The 18,174-nt window shown below is 40.9% G+C and overlaps 1 protein-coding gene across 4 annotated transcripts in view; it reads left to right on the top strand.

Annotated features, from left to right (window-relative positions):
• The first annotated feature begins 6,212 nt into the window (after positions 1-6,212).
• LOC114550688 (unconventional myosin-Ic) overlaps positions 6,213-18,174 on the top strand; it is a 64,282-nt gene continuing 52,320 nt past the window's right edge. Inside the window, exons 1-2 of one of the 4 annotated variants that reach the window (XM_028571459.1) lie at positions 6,213-6,364; positions 6,543-6,756. In XM_028571459.1, the coding sequence (XP_028427260.1) occupies positions 6,667-6,756 (90 nt within the window). In that variant the 5' untranslated portion in view covers positions 6,213-6,364; positions 6,543-6,666. Of the gene's footprint in view, positions 6,365-6,491; positions 6,757-11,089; positions 11,840-18,174 lie in introns of those variants that run through there. The other 3 variants (XM_028571450.1, XM_028571469.1, XM_028571485.1) reach the window with 3 other exon arrangements.

Here is an 18,174-nt window from a genome sequence, read left to right as displayed (position 1 = left end):
CTCTGCCTTCCTGTGGAAACTAGAAACTGCCGCCGTGCAGAGAGCGACCCGGCGAACAAACGTCAATGAAATATTATGAACTTCCTCTCCTGCTGCAGAGACAGCAGTTATAAATAGCCATGGTTATTTTCAGGCAACACTTGTGAGATTTACTCAGCCCTGGTCTGATCAGGTCTGGGCTGAGCCTCCATGTGGGATCTGGTTGCAGGACTGCACCACAAATACACAGCAGGATGAACCTGTGAACTACAGCTTGCTCTGTCCTGCCCCACACACCCTTCAAGTCGCCCTGCAGTGCCCTCTGTCAACGGAAAACAGACATTTAGGTGTGTGTTTCAGTGTATCCGTGCATGATGACCACACAGTTATGCTCCCACAATCCATCTCTCTCTCTCTCTCTCTCTCTCTCTCTCTCTCTCTCCCTCTAGCAGACAGGATTGATTCCAGGAAAGGTGTGTGGGTTAAACCAATATACAGTACTGGCTCCTTCTTAGAAATCTGATACTGTATCTGTGAATCGCTGTCATCACAGAGGTAAAGGATGCAATGCAGCATTTTTTGACAGTGGTTCTGGTTCCCAACTTTTTTAGTCTGATGTTCCCCAGGCCCACATATACTGTACCTTAGGATACAAATACCCTTGGTCCAGAATCATAAGGTGATATGCACATTACACCTGGTTAAAAGGATTCAACCTGCTTTAAATCTGCATGATTTTTAATTAAAAGTTAATTATTTAAACCAAATAAAAACTTATAGTAACCAACTGAAAAATTACATGCCACTGTGACTAAATACGTACTATTTTTTAATGATTAATCATAAAAAAACATTATTAAATAGCTATGTTATTATTCCTGAGAGGTTTGGAATTTAAACATTTCCAGCAACACAGACTTGGTACAGGGAGAGTATGACTAAAATTCTAGTTACACCCACCCTTGCTTTACAGCATGATTATAATTATAGTGTGAGTAAGATCTTTCTGTACGGGCCTTGAAAATCCCATAGTGTGTGTGTGTGTGTGTGTGTGTGTGTGTGTGTGTGTGTGTGTGTGTGTGTGTGTGTGTGTGTGACACTGTCAGGTTGCTCCCAGAGTCTCTGGCAGAAGCTGCCTCTGTCGTGTCATCGTGACTCATCTTCAGTCTGTTAAAGCAAAGGAAACACAGTGACACGCTCATGCAGTATACATCCATCCATCCATCCATCTTCGTCCGCTTATCCGGTGTCGGGTCGCGGGGGGAGCAGCTCCAGCAGGGGACCCCAAACTTCCCTTTCCCGAGCAACAAGCTCCCACTGGGGGATCCCGAGGCGTTCCCAGGCCAGGTTGGAGATATAATCCCTCCAGTAAGGCGCCAGGGGGGCTGGCTCCTTTCGACGCAAAGGAGCAGCGGCTCTCCGAGCTCCTCACGGATGACTGAAATCTCTAAGGGAGACGCCACCCTCAGCCACTATCTGAAACCCATTTGAATACCCTGGCGTTCTTTCGGTCATGACCCACAGAGGTAGGAACGAAAACTGCCCGGGATGCAATGCAGCATTTTTGAACAGTGGTTCTGGTTCGCGAACAAAACCCCACTTGAACTCCTTTTTAGTCTGGAGAAGGATGTTCCCCAGGCCTCCGATTTAGAGGTGCTGATCCTCATATACTGTACCGATCCAGTAGGATACAAATCAGGACACCATCTGGTCCATGAGATCAAACTGCATGCCTCGATATCCTGTCCATAAATATTACAAACAGGATTGGTGACAAAGCGCAGCCCTGGCGGAGGCCAACCCTCACCTGAAAGAGTCCGACTTACTACCGAGAACCCGGACACAGCTCTCACTTTGGTTAAAGTAGAACCCCCTCACCCCTGCTTTAAATCTGCACGCCTTTTTTAATTGGGCAAAAGTCCCTCCAGGATAATTGTTTAAACCAAATTGTTCCTCCTCAACCCGAAAAACTTATAGTAACCAACTACCAGGGAGGCTGAAAATTACATGCCACTTTGCACCGTCCCAGACTTAATGTTGAAGAGGCGTGTCAACCAGGACAACCCCTCCACACCCAGAGCCTTGAGCATTTCTGGACGGATCTCATCAATTTTTAAGTTGTTTGATACATAGTGACTTCCGTGGGAAATCACGAAATCCCCGTTATCCTTAAATAGCTATTAGTCGGATTATTATTACCTCCTCAGTGGAGGTCAACAGAGGTTTGCCGACCGAAAATTTAAAGCCCTTCGGCCCATTTCCTGCAACACAGACTTGGTACAGGGAGAGTATGACTAAAATTCTAGTTAAGACCACAGCTCCACCCGCAGCTTCAGCAATGGAAACTTTGAACATTGTCCATCGGGTTCAATGCCCCCAGCCTCCACAGGGATGCACGAAAAGCTCCGCCGGAGGTGTGAGTTGAAAGACATCTTTCTGTACACGTTTGGGCCTGTGAGTCTTCCCCCCACCCCTGAAACTCACCACCAGATGGTGATCGGTTGACAGCTCTGCCCCTCTCTTCACCCGAAAGTGTCCAAAACATACGGCCTCAGATCAGATGAAACAATTGTGTGTGTGTGTGTGTGTGTGTGTGTGTGTGTGTGTGTGTGTGTGTGTGTGTGTGTGTTTGTGTGTCCTCCCAATCACGCCCTCCACACGTGTGCGTTGAAGTCAGGTTCCCCACTGGAGCCCCATGCAGGACTCCCAGAGTCCTCTGGCAGAAGTTTTGCCTCTGTCGTGTCATCACACCCTGGGCAACTCCGGAGAAGAAAAGAGTCCAACTATCATCAGAACCTAAGTCTGTTAAAGCAAAGGAAACACAGTGTTCCTCCCACAGGTGGTGGGCCCATGTAGCTTGTTCGGGCTGTGCCCGGCCGGGCTCCATGCAGTATACACACAAAGTAAATGGAAGACTGTAACCCATCAGATATTTCTCAAAGACAATAGAAAGGAAAGGAGGTTTAACCTCCACAGTAATAGATGTGATGATCTGGGCAGGAAAGCAGGTAAACAAGTGCTTTTACAACCATTCTGTGACATGAATTTACAGTAAGTGTAGAGGAGCTTTCTCTTTCTGAAGCATGACTTGATCAGCACTTAAATTCCTCATCATTAAGGTTGACTCTTTATTTACTCTTTAAAACTCTTTATTGCCCCCTTATTATTTCACTACCTGTGTTTGTGATCACTGTGTTGTTTCATTTCACTTTCATTCTACATGAAGCAACAATAGTGTTTATCTTCCAAACTGTGTTCTTATTTTAGACTAAAACTGGGCAGAGCCATGGCTGCTGCAAGTGTGTGTGTGTGTGTGTGTGTGTGTGTGTGTGTGTGTGTGTGTGTGTGTGTGTGCTTGTTTAACTATATTCGTGGGGTTCAAAACCTGGGAGTCCAGTATACCTGTGGGGTCCCGACAGCTTTGTGGGGCCAAAATGCTGGACCCCACAAGTGTAAAGGGCTGTTTGAGGGTTAAGACTTAGTTTTAGGATTAGGGATATAATTAGGTTATGGTTAGGGTGAGGGTAAGGGTTAAGGTTAGGCATTTAGTTGTGATGGTTAAGGTTAGGGTAAGGGGCTAGGGAATGCATTATGCCAAAGATGGGTCCCCACAAGGATAGTGCCACAAACGTGTGTGTGTGTGTGTGTGTGTGTGTGTGTGTGTGTGTGTGTGTGTGTGTCAAGGCCACAGGTTTCCTGTTGATGCCAGGCTGTCAGGAATGCCTCCAGCTGGGGTCAGAGGTCAAAGGATGTGTGTCACTGCCACTTCCCCCCTCTTACCAGCAGTCTGCGATGCCCCTCGACACAAAAAACTCTCACGCTTAAAGGCAAAAAGAAAAGCAAGGTAAAAGAAAAGCTGCTCCAGGTCCTCAACAAGAAAACCAATCCATATTAGTGTCTTGATGTTGTGTGAAAAAATACTCACACTGTTTGCAGTGTGGAAAAATACTCACACTGTTTGCAGTGTGGAAAAATACTCACACTGTTTGCAGTGTGGAAAAATACTCACACTGTTTGCAGCCTGAAATCAGATTTGTGGTTGCAATTAAACATAACTTTGTACGCTCCTCACTGCTCCTACCAGTATTGTAAAAAATAAAAACCTAATAACTGAAGGCACCACACACACAAACATTTTTACTTTTTATAGCAGTGGGTTTCAATGTTTTAAAGATGATTCAAAGACTTCAAAGATGTGTTTACTTGACCTCTCATCACAGGTTGCATATGTTCACAAGAGAAAAAAAAACAATTATTGCTTGATTAGAGTATTTGAATAATTGTTAGGGTCCAGAAAATGTACAATTGTTCAGTAATTCATGGGAAATAAAGTGCATTTGAGTAGCAAGTTTAAAAATAAACAATTTTATTTTGCAAATCATCAGTTTATTTCTGCTTTCCTATCCTGTCAATCATTTGGCAAATTTAGCTCCCTTATTGCTTGGTCAGGACACATTTCACCCCAGAAATTATGATGAAATTATCAACAACAAAAAAAGGCACATTGCATATATGCACAAGTAACTAAATGTATTCCTCAATGCTGACAGTGAGCAAACAGGAATGCAGGGAGGGGTCTGCAGTCATCAGACGGGTCAGGAAGGTTATCCAAATGATGTATGTTTATCTACCAGAGAGAAGCTGTTCATATTTCTCTGTCACAAAGACAGAACATTACAGTGTCAAATTTTACCCCTGTTTAAATCTCTCTCTCTCTCTCTCTCTCTCTCTCTCTCTCTCTCTCTCTCTCTCTCTCTGTGTGTGTGTGTCTGTGTGTGTGTGTGTGTGTCAAGGCCCTGGTTGGTCTAGTACTTGGGGACAGGAAGTGCACTGCTACGAGAGCACAAGTCCCTTATTTGTTTTTGTGTGTGCATACGCGTGCCTGTTGCTTGTGTATCCTAAGGGAAGCGCAAGTGGGTTCCGTCATGCACACACACGTCACACACACACACACACACACACACACACGTCACACACACACACTCAATCTACTGGGTGGGTACTGGGAACGTCTGAGGCAGGATGCTAGGTCTAGGAGGAAACCCTGTGCAGACCAGCCCTGTGTGTGTGTGTGTGTGTGTGTGTGTGTGTGTGTGTGTGTGTGTGTGTGTGTGTGTGGAGGTGGGGGGTGGGGTGGGTGTTTGTGTGTGTTTGTGCTATGATAAAAATTTGAACACACTGCCATCAATTCTCATATAGGAGCTAAGGGGAAACAACAAGATAAAATAGAACAGTGATTTCATAACCAGGGTTAGGCCTACTTGTACAGGATGTACTTTTGCATTTGCCGGGTAGTACCTGATTGTGGCGAATAGCAAAAATAATATAAAAATATACAGTATATATACAATTTGATTTACAAATATTCACATATTGAGTCAGTTGTAAGACCTGAGCATTACATGTTACAATTGAGATGACACAGAGAGATCTAATGGATAAACATTTCAAATAGCTATAGGTAAAAGTAATGGATACATGGTTGAAATATAACATTAAATAGTTGAAAAAGTAATTAAACAAACAGCTGAAATAGATAGCCAGATTATAGGGAATAGATAAATGGTGAAAAACCTAAAAGTAGTCTAATGATTAAATGGTGTGAAAGCTTAGCTAAAATGAATGGATACTGTAAATAGTTGAAATCGCTAAAAGTAAAGAATAAATAGTTGAGAAAGTCAGCTAAAGGCAATTCATCAATCAATCTATTAAAAAGTCAGCCAAAAGTAATGCCACTCCAAGTAGTGCAAATGTAAACATTGACAGTTTTAATTGATTGTAAAACATATTGTAGCAATATCCACTTTTATTGAATGAATAGTGTAAAATAAATTCCAGTTTAAAATCATTTAAAATGAAGACATCTGGAACATGATCGGCGGTGGCGATGAAAGAGTTTGAGGTCATCTGACGGAGCTGTAGAGCTACATCAGAGCTACATCAGACTTCTGTAAGTGTTTTGGGATAACAATTCACCAGCTAAGACTTTACACTCAGCAAGATATAAAAATTGCATGCTCCCTGTGAGGGCATACTTTTGTCTTCCCATGCACACACACACACACACACACACACACACACACACACACACACACACACACACACACACACACACACACACACACACACCAGTGAGACAAAAGACACATATCCTCTGCATGTGACATCCATCTCAGGCCAGGCTGAGCTCCATATCCTCCCCATGATCCCTCAACTAGAGAGGCAACATCCTTTGGCTACAACGAGGGGAAGCTGGCCTCACTGGACTCTCCGCTCTGCAATAGGTAACACCCTAATTCCAAACTCTGAGCCAGAGTTTGGAATCTGCAATCACTGCCATCCGCTTTTTTCATCTGCGTATCAGGAAGTACAATTTATCAGTCAGGTAAGATCTCCAACCTGAAAGATTAGGGATTTCTCTTTATTTGCATGTCGGAGAGAGATATGATCTACTTTGCATATATTTCTGGTGAGAGTAAAGTTACTATGAAAGTTACGTGTTTGCTTTTCAGGCCTCTCTTGGGATTGTCTTTTAGGCACATTCTCTTTCTGTCTGACCAAAGGATTTGCCAACGGACCTGAGGGGAGAGGTGTGATATTTTTTTCCTGTGAGAGGAACAAACAGCACCAAACAAGTCGGAATCACTTTAAGAAAAGGGACGCGGGTTAAAGGAGAAAAAGGGAACGATGATGGAATTGAGGATCCAGCTGATCCCTACAGGGGAAATCATCCTTCCTCCAGGGAAGAACGGAGAAAACTACTGCCACTGCTGCAAGGTCAGTTCACACACTGTGGCCAGGTCGGACACCAGATCTGGAGTCCGATTTTTTCATTTCATTCGGATGGGTTTCGTGCAGCTCAGTGGGTACCAATTGGTGCTGCAGCTGATGTCAAGTCAAGTCACTTTATTTATAAAGGACATTTAAAACCAACCTAGGCTGAATAAAGTGCTGTACAAATTTATATTATGTTATAAAAAAAACAAAGGAAGACAATTAAAATATAGACACGATGAACATCATACAAAAACACACTTCTATACAAATGTCCCTAAACTAAATCATACTGTACGATGCTATAAGGTTCATCTCACACAAGGATGAGCTTGAGAAACATTTACATTTAAGAACTGTTAATTGCTTCAGAGTACACTGTATGTAATGTAAACTACATTGATAAATCAGAACAGCTGGGTTTAGTAAATACATTTAAATACCCCTTTGTCTCCAAGCAGTGCACTTCGAATTATAATAAGCATCACCCATAGTTGGTTATGCATGTTAAAATGGGCTGCCTCTGTGGACTCCTACTAAAACAGAATGTGATATAAACATGTATTTATTTACATGAATAGGATGGAATTTACCCCATCCATGCAACATAACTAGATTGGTTACAGATATTAGTACATACTAAGAATCCTGCGTGTTAAATACAGAAAATAAGAATCCTTTTTTAATGACTTTAGAGTACAGTACATACACAGTACATAAAATACCAATGCCACATTAAATATATCCTCATGGTGATGCAGAATGCATTTCAGGGTCCAGTTTACACGGATAAATGGTGAAAAGGCTAAAAGTAGCCTAATGATTTAATGGTAGGAAAGCTTAGATAAAAGGAATGGAAAAATGATTGGAACAGTTAGCCAAAAAGTAATGGAAAAATGGTGGAAAACTTTAGCTAAAAGTAATGAATAGGTTAAATGATTGATGGTAGCTAAAAAAGTAGTGGATACATAGTTGATATAGCTAAAAGTAAAGGATACAGTAAATGGTTGAACAAGTTAGCTAAAGGAAATACAATGCATTTCAAGGTATAAATAGATTTTCCTCAGTATCACTGATAACTGAATAAACAGACAATGTCATGTCACAGCAAGACAATTTCAACTGCAAAGTACAGGTTTAGTGTCAGTCCCACATGATTAATTATAGATATTACATTTTGGGTCAATATTTGTGTTAGAGAAATCCATTATGAAAAAGCACTGATTTCTGAACCAATTGTAGCCTCAACAGTCCAGAATCCAATGGAAATGTTGAGAGAATGTTAGTGCACCAAAACAGGAAATTAGTAAATCTTGTTAAATATAATTTCTACTCCACCAATTTGACATGATGGTTAGTTTACTCAGCAGGAGTTTTACTCAGACTGTGAACTGTGGTTGTATAATGTCTTCTGTGGCTCTGGAATCTGACCCTGACTGTGTCATCATTATCTTGGCTTGGGCTTGGATACAACAAAGTATATATAACATAATAATATATGTATATTATATTTATTTTGTCTGTTGAGTTTGTGTTTTATCTTTTATGTATTTGTTGTTGATTTTTACATATTTTAAAGGCCCATCTAGGGACGGGCATTGCAAATGAGCTTAGGCTATAAATGCTGTGGTGTGTGCCATAGGTTTACATACCTGTCCCTATACAAATAAGCATTACATAACAGAAAGCCTGTGTTACATACTGGGGGCATTGGGTTTGAAAGATGTGCACTGACTGTAGCTTCTGCAGTTTTGCCTTAGTGATGTTTCCATGCAGGAAGGAGACATGGGAGAGACATCCATTGCTCTTAAACATTTTGACATATGTTACATACCTCATACTTCTTGTCTTATGTAGGAGGGTATAATAAAGACAGCTGATGTCTGATATCTATACATACTGTATCTAAGGAATGAAGGGAGTAGGTTTTTTCAAATCAGTCCTGACACAGGATTATAGTAAGAGGAATGTGCTGTATGCTGGTCAGTGATGCTTGGGGAGGGGGGGGGGGGTGGAATGTACTGTAGCCTGGACGGGACAAAGACATTCCAGTACACAGATTCATTTTTTCCCCTTCCCACATTCCTCCAAGGTCAAATCACCCTGCATGTGTGTGTGTGTGTTTGTCTGTGTGTGTGTGTGTGTATGTGTGTGAGAGACAGAGAGAGAGAAAGGTCATCAATTGTTTACTAAGCTATAAGCAAGACCCTGTAACCTTCGGTATGTTTTGTCGTTTGGCATCAATCACTCCTAACCTTCTTTATTTGATTAGATTCCTCCAACGAGGTGGAGGGGTCAGTGTGACGATTGGCCTTTCCGTCCAGTACAGTCTGTCTAACATTGCCTTGTCAACAGGATACAACCTGTGTGTGTGTGTGTGTGTGTGTGTGTGTGTGTGTGTGTGTGTGTGTGTGTGTGTGAGTTTCAGTGGTGAAAGAAGTATTCAGATCCTTTACTTAAGTAAAAGTAATAATACCACACTGTAAAAAATACTCTATTACAAGTAAAAGTCCTGCATTAAAATTGTTACTTGAGTAAAAGTATTTTAGTATCATCAGGAAATATAATAAAACATCACATTTTATAAACTACATGTGTTTTGTGTGCACAAATCTTAATGTGTAAAGTAACTAGTAACTAAAGCTGTCAGATAAATGTAGTGTAGTAAAAAGGACAATATTTCTCTCTGAAATGCAGTGGAGTAGAAGTAAAAAGTGGCATGAAAAGAAAAAACTCAAGTAAAGTACAAGTACCTCAACATTTGTACTTAAATAAATTTAAATGTACTTAGTTACCTTCCACCAATGTGTGTGTGTGTGTGTGTGTGTGTGTGTGTGTGTGTGTGCCAGTGTTTGTGGGTTGTTTGAGGCTGAAGGGATCACTCCCCCGTCTGGCATCAGCCATATTGCAGTCCAGCTCTGGCATGGTAGCCAGCTGACCAGCTGCTGGAGGTCACCTTCTCATGGCGCAGCAGGGGTCGCATAACTCTGCAGTGATTTTCTTTCTTTCTGCAGTGATTTTCTTTCTTTCTTGGCATGCCATATACAGTACACTGATCTCCCAAAACTTTGTTATGTGGGGGACCCCCAAACAGATACAGACTACCAGAAGTTGTAAATAATGCTGGACACTAAGGCTATGAACTCAGTATCTTTAGTTTCAGGTGTAAAAAAAAAAACCAACCTGTTTGCAATAAAAGACTAACACATGGTGGGTATTTTATAGGCTAATATTGGTATTTTCATTTTAAAATGTGACTTTTTTTAGCCCAAGAAAACTATAATAATAATAAAAAATCAATAGACATTCATGTTGTGAAATAAAAATGTACAGAAAACTTGACTGAACTGTTAACTGAATGAACAAACTATGAATAATCCCAACAACAAAACATAGAGATCAGCAGGTTGAGTTACATTTTTGACCTCAATATTTATAATTTTTTTTTAGCTATGGCCTGTATACTGCAGCTGGGGGTTGAGCATTGCTATACAAACACTGTATCACATATAGCCTCTCTCAAGTTCTGTCATTGGGAATTCTAGGGAGTGAAATAAAAAACAGTTTGGTTGGGACTGACTTTACATATAATTCAAGGACCACCTGGAGGTGTCCGGACTATATTACTGCTGTAGAGATTTTTTTTTAATGAAATAGAAAAGTTATGTGTGTAATGATGAACGCCTTTCAGCTCAAAATTGAAATCTAAGCCTCAGCCTCTTATTACTGGCTTTGTCATGAAGGAGGTATGAAGGAGACTGCAAAGGTGCAGTGACGCCCTTGGTATCGGTAGGGGGTACAAGAACTCTTTGAAACTGATCGAACTAGTTTGAAGGTTGTTGAGAATTGTTGTAAAGTTTGATGCAACCCTGGCCTTTTCTATTGTCACTGTGGTGTAATTTACAGATGAATTACCCTGAGTAGGCTTAGGCTACAACCTGCAATGAAGAGAAAGATGAATTCCTAGCGGCAAACTCCGCTCGAATATCTGGTCATTTTAATGACTGTTTTACATCTGTGCACAAGCAGCTACTTCGTCCAGTGGCAGCAGTTGTAAAAGTTGAATACGTTTTTAAAAGTAGCCATGGATAACGATTTTTTTCCCCGTCTGGATTTAATTTTTTAGTCAGGCGTGTCAGTTTGCAAATAATAAAATTAGGCTATAGCCTATACATTTTTGAATGTAGCTTTGCTGTATGGGGACATGGTTTATTATTCCCTTCCGCTCATGAAAGCTGCCTGTATATTATTCTACATTAGTCCAGCACGAGGGGCTTTAGTCTTAAAGAAACCTGGCACGCTTCGATTTATCTCAGCATGGGAAATTGTTTGTACAGGGCTACTCAAAGTATGTGAAGGATGTGGAGATCTGAGCACTGCTGCGTTTTGTTCATTGGACAAGAAGATTACAAGGCTGGCCCTGGTTATTTCCCTTGAAGTGTTTGTAGAGAAAACAATGACGACACGGTGCACGGCTTGACTAAAATACATCACTCATGCAGGCGCTGCGGGATGGGTTTTTGGTGAACTTCCTGGTATTACAGGGCTGTGCTGTCTTTCGGTGAAAGAAAAGGAAGGGGGACATTGCACGTTGCCACACCACTCCCATATGGGGTTTTAGGGAAACGGAGTCCCAAAAAAAACGCATAGTCTACTCTGTTTTTTTTTTTTACATGAGCAGTGCATCATTATCTGCTACTAATAACATGACTGTGTCTGTTAACTTACTACTAATACCGCTAAGGATAACGTGAAGTCCTCTGCTGAGGCTGCAGTCTGGGAGAAACCACAATTTAACTAAGCCCACAGTGGGAGCGCTGGTCTGAACTGGGAGTGGTGGGAGGTTTCAAGAGAAACCCGGCAGGGCTCGCACGCAGTAGGCTACTACTGCACGTTAGCCAATCTACTGGCAGACACCAGTCACTGACTGACTGACTGACTGGCTGGGCTGTACCTATTCACAGCGGAGGGACTGAACCAAATACCCACACTAACGTAGGATAGTCTGTCTGGACGTGGACGATACAACCTCAGTCAAAGAAGAGAGAGAGACTACCCCACTCTTTTTGACCTCGTCTGTTTTAAGGTAGGCTAGGTTTGATGTTAATTTAGTACAAACACGCACCTCACTGCTTACCGCGTACAACAGGGTTACTTTTAATTTAGCTAACTGATACTTATAACGACGAGGTTGTTGTATTAGTTACAGTTGTGTGACATTTGGAAAGTCTCCGCAGAGTAATTTGTGACATTGCCGCATGCTTGAGTGAGTGGGCTGATAGCCTTGATGCGTGACGTTACCGTATGGAGAAAACGCAATGCCAGATGACATCCAAAAATGTGTCAATTTAACGCTGTACAGCATGGTAGCAACTCATTTACTCGGTAAAACCTACGATAATACATGTGACAAATCAGTGGGAGCCACTGTTCAGTTCTGCATATTTTCAACTCGAGAACTTTGACAATATTTTCCATATTCCCCATTAACGCTACCAAAATGTGGTGCGATAGAGGTTATTGGGCTCTAGTTGAAAACTTGATTTAACTACGGTGTTAGGCTAATGTATTGTGTGTATGCCGGTTGTGTAACCGGTTTTAAATAACTAGCCTATTGCTATCGATGCTTTCTGAACGTGTGTTCCGTTTGGGCTGTCGTCGGAAAAAGAAACCAAATGCGGTGTCTTCTTTACGTGACCGTTATTGTAATCATTGAGGCAGTGTTGTGAACTTTATGCCACGTACTGAGTTGGCGTGTAGCCTACAACTTCAAATCCTTCAGGTTGTCTTTTTATAGACGCCAGACAGACACCTAGATTAAGATAGTTAGCTAGCCTATAACTAACATCAAAGCCTGTCACACCTGTTAAGGGCTGCTGTAAAGTTACTAGATGTAGCCTATCCCTCCCTGTCAGGAGGGAGTGGACCATGTTTTTTTTTTTTTTTTTTTTTTTTTTTTTTTTGCAACATAAGCCATAATCCATGTTGTTGTGGTAAATGAATGGTTGGTAACCATCTCCATCATAAGGATATCAACCACCAACACTAACATGTCAGCTGTTTTCTCTAAATAGTATAGCCTACCAAATTCCCATTCAACATTGGTCAGTTTGATAAAACTTTCTATGTCGTGTATTTTGTTTCTAAATATTTTTTTAGCTGTCTTAGCTCAGCATGAGAAAGTGTCTCTGCAAGGAAGGCTTTCTCAGCATGCCTGCCCACCTGTTAATGTGTGTGTGTGGTTTGATGTAAATACAAGGGAAGCACCTGGCATATAGTGTAACATGTTCATGCCCATACATAATGTAGACAATACATCCTATCTATTGATTGAAAAACGTGTGTGATGCTGTAACTGAAAAAAAAAATGATCTGAAAATATAATATGAATATATGCAGATGTGGGATTGGTCATTTAAATGATTCTCTCACTGCTGTTTACATTGCTTTTCAGCTGTTCTCTTTGGAGAAACTCTTTCTCATTGTCTTTATAATCAGCTGATCTCCACCTTGTTAATGATTGAGGGAGATTAACCACCCAGCAGGGAAGAAAAGACAAAATAGCCTTGTACTGCACTCTATGTTAGGGAGCATGCACATGGAGATTGAAAGCAGAGGTGTTAAAGAATGAGCCAGATTGGGCGACCTAGGCCTATTCCTCAAGGGGTCAAACTGCTCAGAGCAGCTGACCTGTTGCTTCACGGTCAGCTGGAGGGCAGGGCCTCCCAGCATTCACTGCTACCTTCAGCGGCCACTAAGTTCACTGTCACTCTGCTGTAACTTTGATGTAAGCTCCTTTTTTAAATGACAGCTTATTATTAGAGATGATTGGCTTTGTAGCCAGAGTAGCAAAGACAGCAGTGTTGCAGCATTGGACTACACATGGTGTTCATTTCTACCTGTGATGAAAATGTCTGATTTAAGAATGGTGGCTATTCGAGGACAGTGCACAGTGCAGAATATTCAGCATACATAGTCTGTACCATTATGTGACTTGGAACAAAACACTCATCAATGTGCTGTTGTCAATTCATTTTTCCAAAGCAGTCCCCCGTCCCTGGTGAGATACATTTAGGTGTAGTTTCCATTGGACTGATGTGGCATAGATGCTTTAAAGTTGACTTTTCTCTTTTGTTCTTTGCTTCAAGTTTTTTTTTTTTTTTTTTTTTTTTTAAATCTTGATGGGCTGGGTCTTTTGGTAGTATTTCTGTTTTGTGGCTGGGACAGAGTTGTGGTCAGAGTGGTTTTGGGTTGTTTGGATTTAGAAAGAGCTTTTACCCCAAATGTCAACCCGCTTCTGCATGGTTAGGCATTTCCCCTTTGGCCCTGCATACTTATGTAAGCAAAGACACATGGCTTGTCAAATGGGTTCATGTGAATATAAGAATGACCAAGCACAAAGTCTAATGGGCATATTTTGCCCCCACTTTCATTTTATTCAAGGTGCTCCTAACTTAAGGAGTCAAAGATTGAGGAGACCGTTGATTCATTGGCCCTGGCTTGCAGTTAGTACATTCCTTCGTAGCAGATTCCTTATCTTACCAATTCCCTATTTCAAGGAGTATGCATCCGTTGAAGTAGTGAACTAGTAAAATACATTATTGGGAAATTGAATGTGCTTTGAGAACCACTGCTTTCTGTTCTGGCGGATACAGCAATGGGTGTTGACAGGGTGAAGGTTTTCCACGTCATGAAGTCTCCCCGCTACATGTGATGTGGATCCTGGGAGGAACCCATAGGATACACCTGACTGGCTGTTTGCCAGACCTTCATCATCGCCTATACAACAGGAAAGACTCTCACGCATGCATATGTACTCGCACAGACTCATGTACTCGAACTGTGTTATAGGAAATGCTCAGCGAGGGGGTTTATTTCCACTTTTATGACCTTTTTAATCTTGTCACATCAAACTTGTCAACATGAATAGCTGCTAAAGATAAAGCTGTCACGCTGAAGGATTTTCACACTGCAGACAAATGAAAGAAATGGGCAAAACACTCATGCCATCACAGCAGAGGCTGGGATTCAGTTCGAAGAAGCAAACTGTCTGGCTTTGCGACCAGCGCTGTTGGCACGGATGGGAAGCTGGGGAGGGATCGTGACGTTGTAACTTCACAAGTTTAGTCCTGGTTGATTGGGCCGCTTGCACTAAGGGTTTGGATTTAGGCGTGTGGCTTTTTCAAATATCAGGAATTTTACCATCTGTTCGTCATCCACCATTGCAAGCTTTAGTTTAGCTTTAGCTTTTAATTTGCACTGGAAAAACAACACCCTCTACCTTAAGTGCCAGGCAAAAGTTTTTCCACCAGTCCCACCTGGCAAAATGGAATGATCTTCTCCTTGGTTGTTTACAGTCTTGTCTTTAGTTATGTTCGAACATAATTTGGAAATTATTTATAGATGTTAATGAAATAGTTCAACATGTTAGCAAATGTGCGTATTATCTTAGCATGGTTTTTGAACAACTGCGGGTAAGGTGCGGGTAGGCTGATTTTGTTATCGTCAATCAGAGCCACTCTGATGCCAATCTTTATGCTAAGCAAAGCTAAACGTACCAGCTGCTGGCTGTAGCTTCCTTTTTAGCATTCAGACATGAAAGTGTTTTCAATCCTTTCTTCTTATTCTTAGCTAGAAAATGAATGTGTGTTTTTCAGTCAGGAAATTCTAAATTGAAGGGTAATTAAAATAATGTATTTGACATAGTGCACAATAGGAAAGTCAAGGAAACAAAAAGAATCTTTGGCAATTAGCCCCCACCGTGGAGTCATTATTAAATGTGAAAATTGAACTATTTGTTTTAAGGTGCTATGTATATTACCTTTTAATGATGGCAGGCGGGAACAGGAGAAACGACTGAAGTGATATAGGTCAACTAACTGCTAACTTGTCATGGGTTATACATCTGTTCCTTGACATACATTAGGTGAGACATGCCTGGTTTAAAACCTGGCGTCTGTGACTACTGTATGAACCCAAACCATGAAGATACGGTTAGTTTTTTGGACATGTTGCTCTGATAACGTTAAGCACAGATATCACACTAGACTAAGCCTGGAATAGGACTGATAAGGTTCTAGTGCAACAGCAGTTTCCAGTTCAAAGTTGACTTATTGCCTTTGTTCCCATTTCTTAAGACATGAAGAGTTGGGTCAACATGGGGTTAGTGGACAAAATCAGATTTTATTATTTATAATATTTATAAATATTCAAATTTGAAGTTGTCATGCCCTAGATTGTTTTACAGGGCTTTACAGGTACTGATAAAAATGACAAATCAAATGTTGAAGAAAGCTTACATGAGGTTTAAATAATGATCAGGAACAAGAGTGACTGAATTAGTTTTTCCCTAATCTAGACCATGTCCTCGGTTGTAAGACAGTACAGCTGCAGTTCCACGTTTCTGAGCCTTTTGAAAAAGGACACTTATATTTGGCACAATAACAGTTTCTCAGCCATTTGTATTACATTGTTCCCTGTGGTCATGGCAAATCTCCATCAGAACAGGATGACACAGACAAGCTCATATCAGATTTAAAAAAAGGTCCAGTGTCTGCAAACTGACGTATGGATTGAGTACTCCTTATTTCCTGGGCGAGATACCTGAGGGATGAGACAAAGATCGGGTCAAGTGATAATTAACTGAGTGAACAAAATGAGCTTTATTAGTTGGTAATGTTTGTGCTATGTGTGGGAGGTTGTTTAGAAGATGACTAACGCTGATAGAGACTGCGAGCATTTGGGAAGTTGACTCAACTTAGACATCGAGATGGGAATGTGTTGGAGACAGTGGATGGAGATGGCTATTGATCTAGGCTGCATCAGACAGACAGCAGGAGACAGAGATGCAGATATATGACGAGAGGTAGCATTAGAGTGTTTCACCATTCGAGCACATAGTTGTCTTAAGCAGAGATGTAGTGGGGGGTTCATATCCACTTAGCTCACTCTCCTTTTTGTTCTTTAGCATCCTCACACCTTTTTTAAAGCTGATATCAACTATCGCATATTCTGTGGATACTGAATAGTAACACTTGGCATCTTTGAACATTGCTGTGAATTTTATATTTATATGTTTGGAAATGTTTGAACGCTCCGAAGTCTTTCAATGGTTCAATCGATAATTTCATGGTATTGTTACGGACCTTAACATAAAAATTAAGTTAAGTATATTTTTTCAACTAATAACGGATTGTTTATGAAACTTAACAAAGACAAAATCAAAAACTACATAAGGGGAAATCTGAGGAATGTGTGCTCACTGCTAGAACTTTGCATTTGAAACATTTGAAGTAATTGTAATACTAAAACACTTGAGGTTATAGTGAGAAATATAAATACTGAAAGGGGTTGAAATGGCATTTAAAGTGAAACTGAAAGTTTCAGTTAAAGTGTGTATGCACTGAATGAAGTTGAAGTGTCATTTAAGGTGTAATGAGAGTGTTAAAATGAGTTCAGTTAAAGTTCAAGCAATGAAAGGAGTTGAAATATCAGCTTATATATCAGCTGGTCAGTTGAAGTGAAATGGTCGATGTCCAAGTGTATGGACTTCTGATGACGTGTAAGCAGCAATGAAGTAAATTATGACCGAGACCTGAAAGGGGTTGAAGTGTCAGTTGAAGAGAAAGAGATGAATGCAGCTGATATGTCACATTTGACGTGTGAAATCTTAAAGTAGTTGAAAATAGTGTTCCAGTTTCACGATTGACATTTTTTTAATGCTGGGGCTACATGTCAGAACATTTAAAATGATTTAAATGATGTGACTTTTAAAATATTTACTGCCGAATAAATAACAATTGCATTTGGGTTAATCAGGATTCATGTATGGCATCTTAGGTAGTGAGCCATTCTCTCTTTTCTGTTGCATCACCACTTTGCAATTCAGGATCTTGCCTGTCTACCTTTTTTAATTGTCTCAGATCAAAGTAATGAGTGTATGTGTCTGGCAGTGATTCAGACGGTTACCTGTATGTTGATGACTCACAGTCTAGGGAGGGTGTGTGTGTACAGTATGTGTGTACGTACAGTATGTGTGTGTGTCTGGTTAGTTTTAGCCCGCTGCTGTGGGCAGCTTTTTTTCCCCCCACATCCCAAAGCTAGCCCAGCGGTAGAGCGAGCCCCGCCCAGGAATAAACGTTATGAGTGACTGAGTCCTGCTTCTCCTCAGTATTACAGACTTGACTGCTGTGGGACTGGAAACCACCCTGGAAATGACTCAAAATCCTGCATGCCAGCTTCACTGCCATTTTTGTATGTATCTACAGGAGCTGGGAAGTCCTCAAATGACTTGAAAATGAATGTGTATGACAAAGGCTACGAAAACCTTTAACACAGTACTGCATTTCTTTCCTTCATTTTAGTATCATTGTTTTAGATATCTTTCTTTCAAATATCTTTGACTTGATGAAACCTTTTAGA

Source organism: Perca flavescens, chromosome 3 (assembly GCF_004354835.1).
Source record: "Perca flavescens isolate YP-PL-M2 chromosome 3, PFLA_1.0, whole genome shotgun sequence".
Taxonomy (NCBI): Eukaryota; Metazoa; Chordata; class Actinopteri; order Perciformes; family Percidae; genus Perca; species Perca flavescens.
Note: the sequence above shows the minus strand (reverse complement) of the source record. Positions and strands in the feature narration are given on the sequence as shown.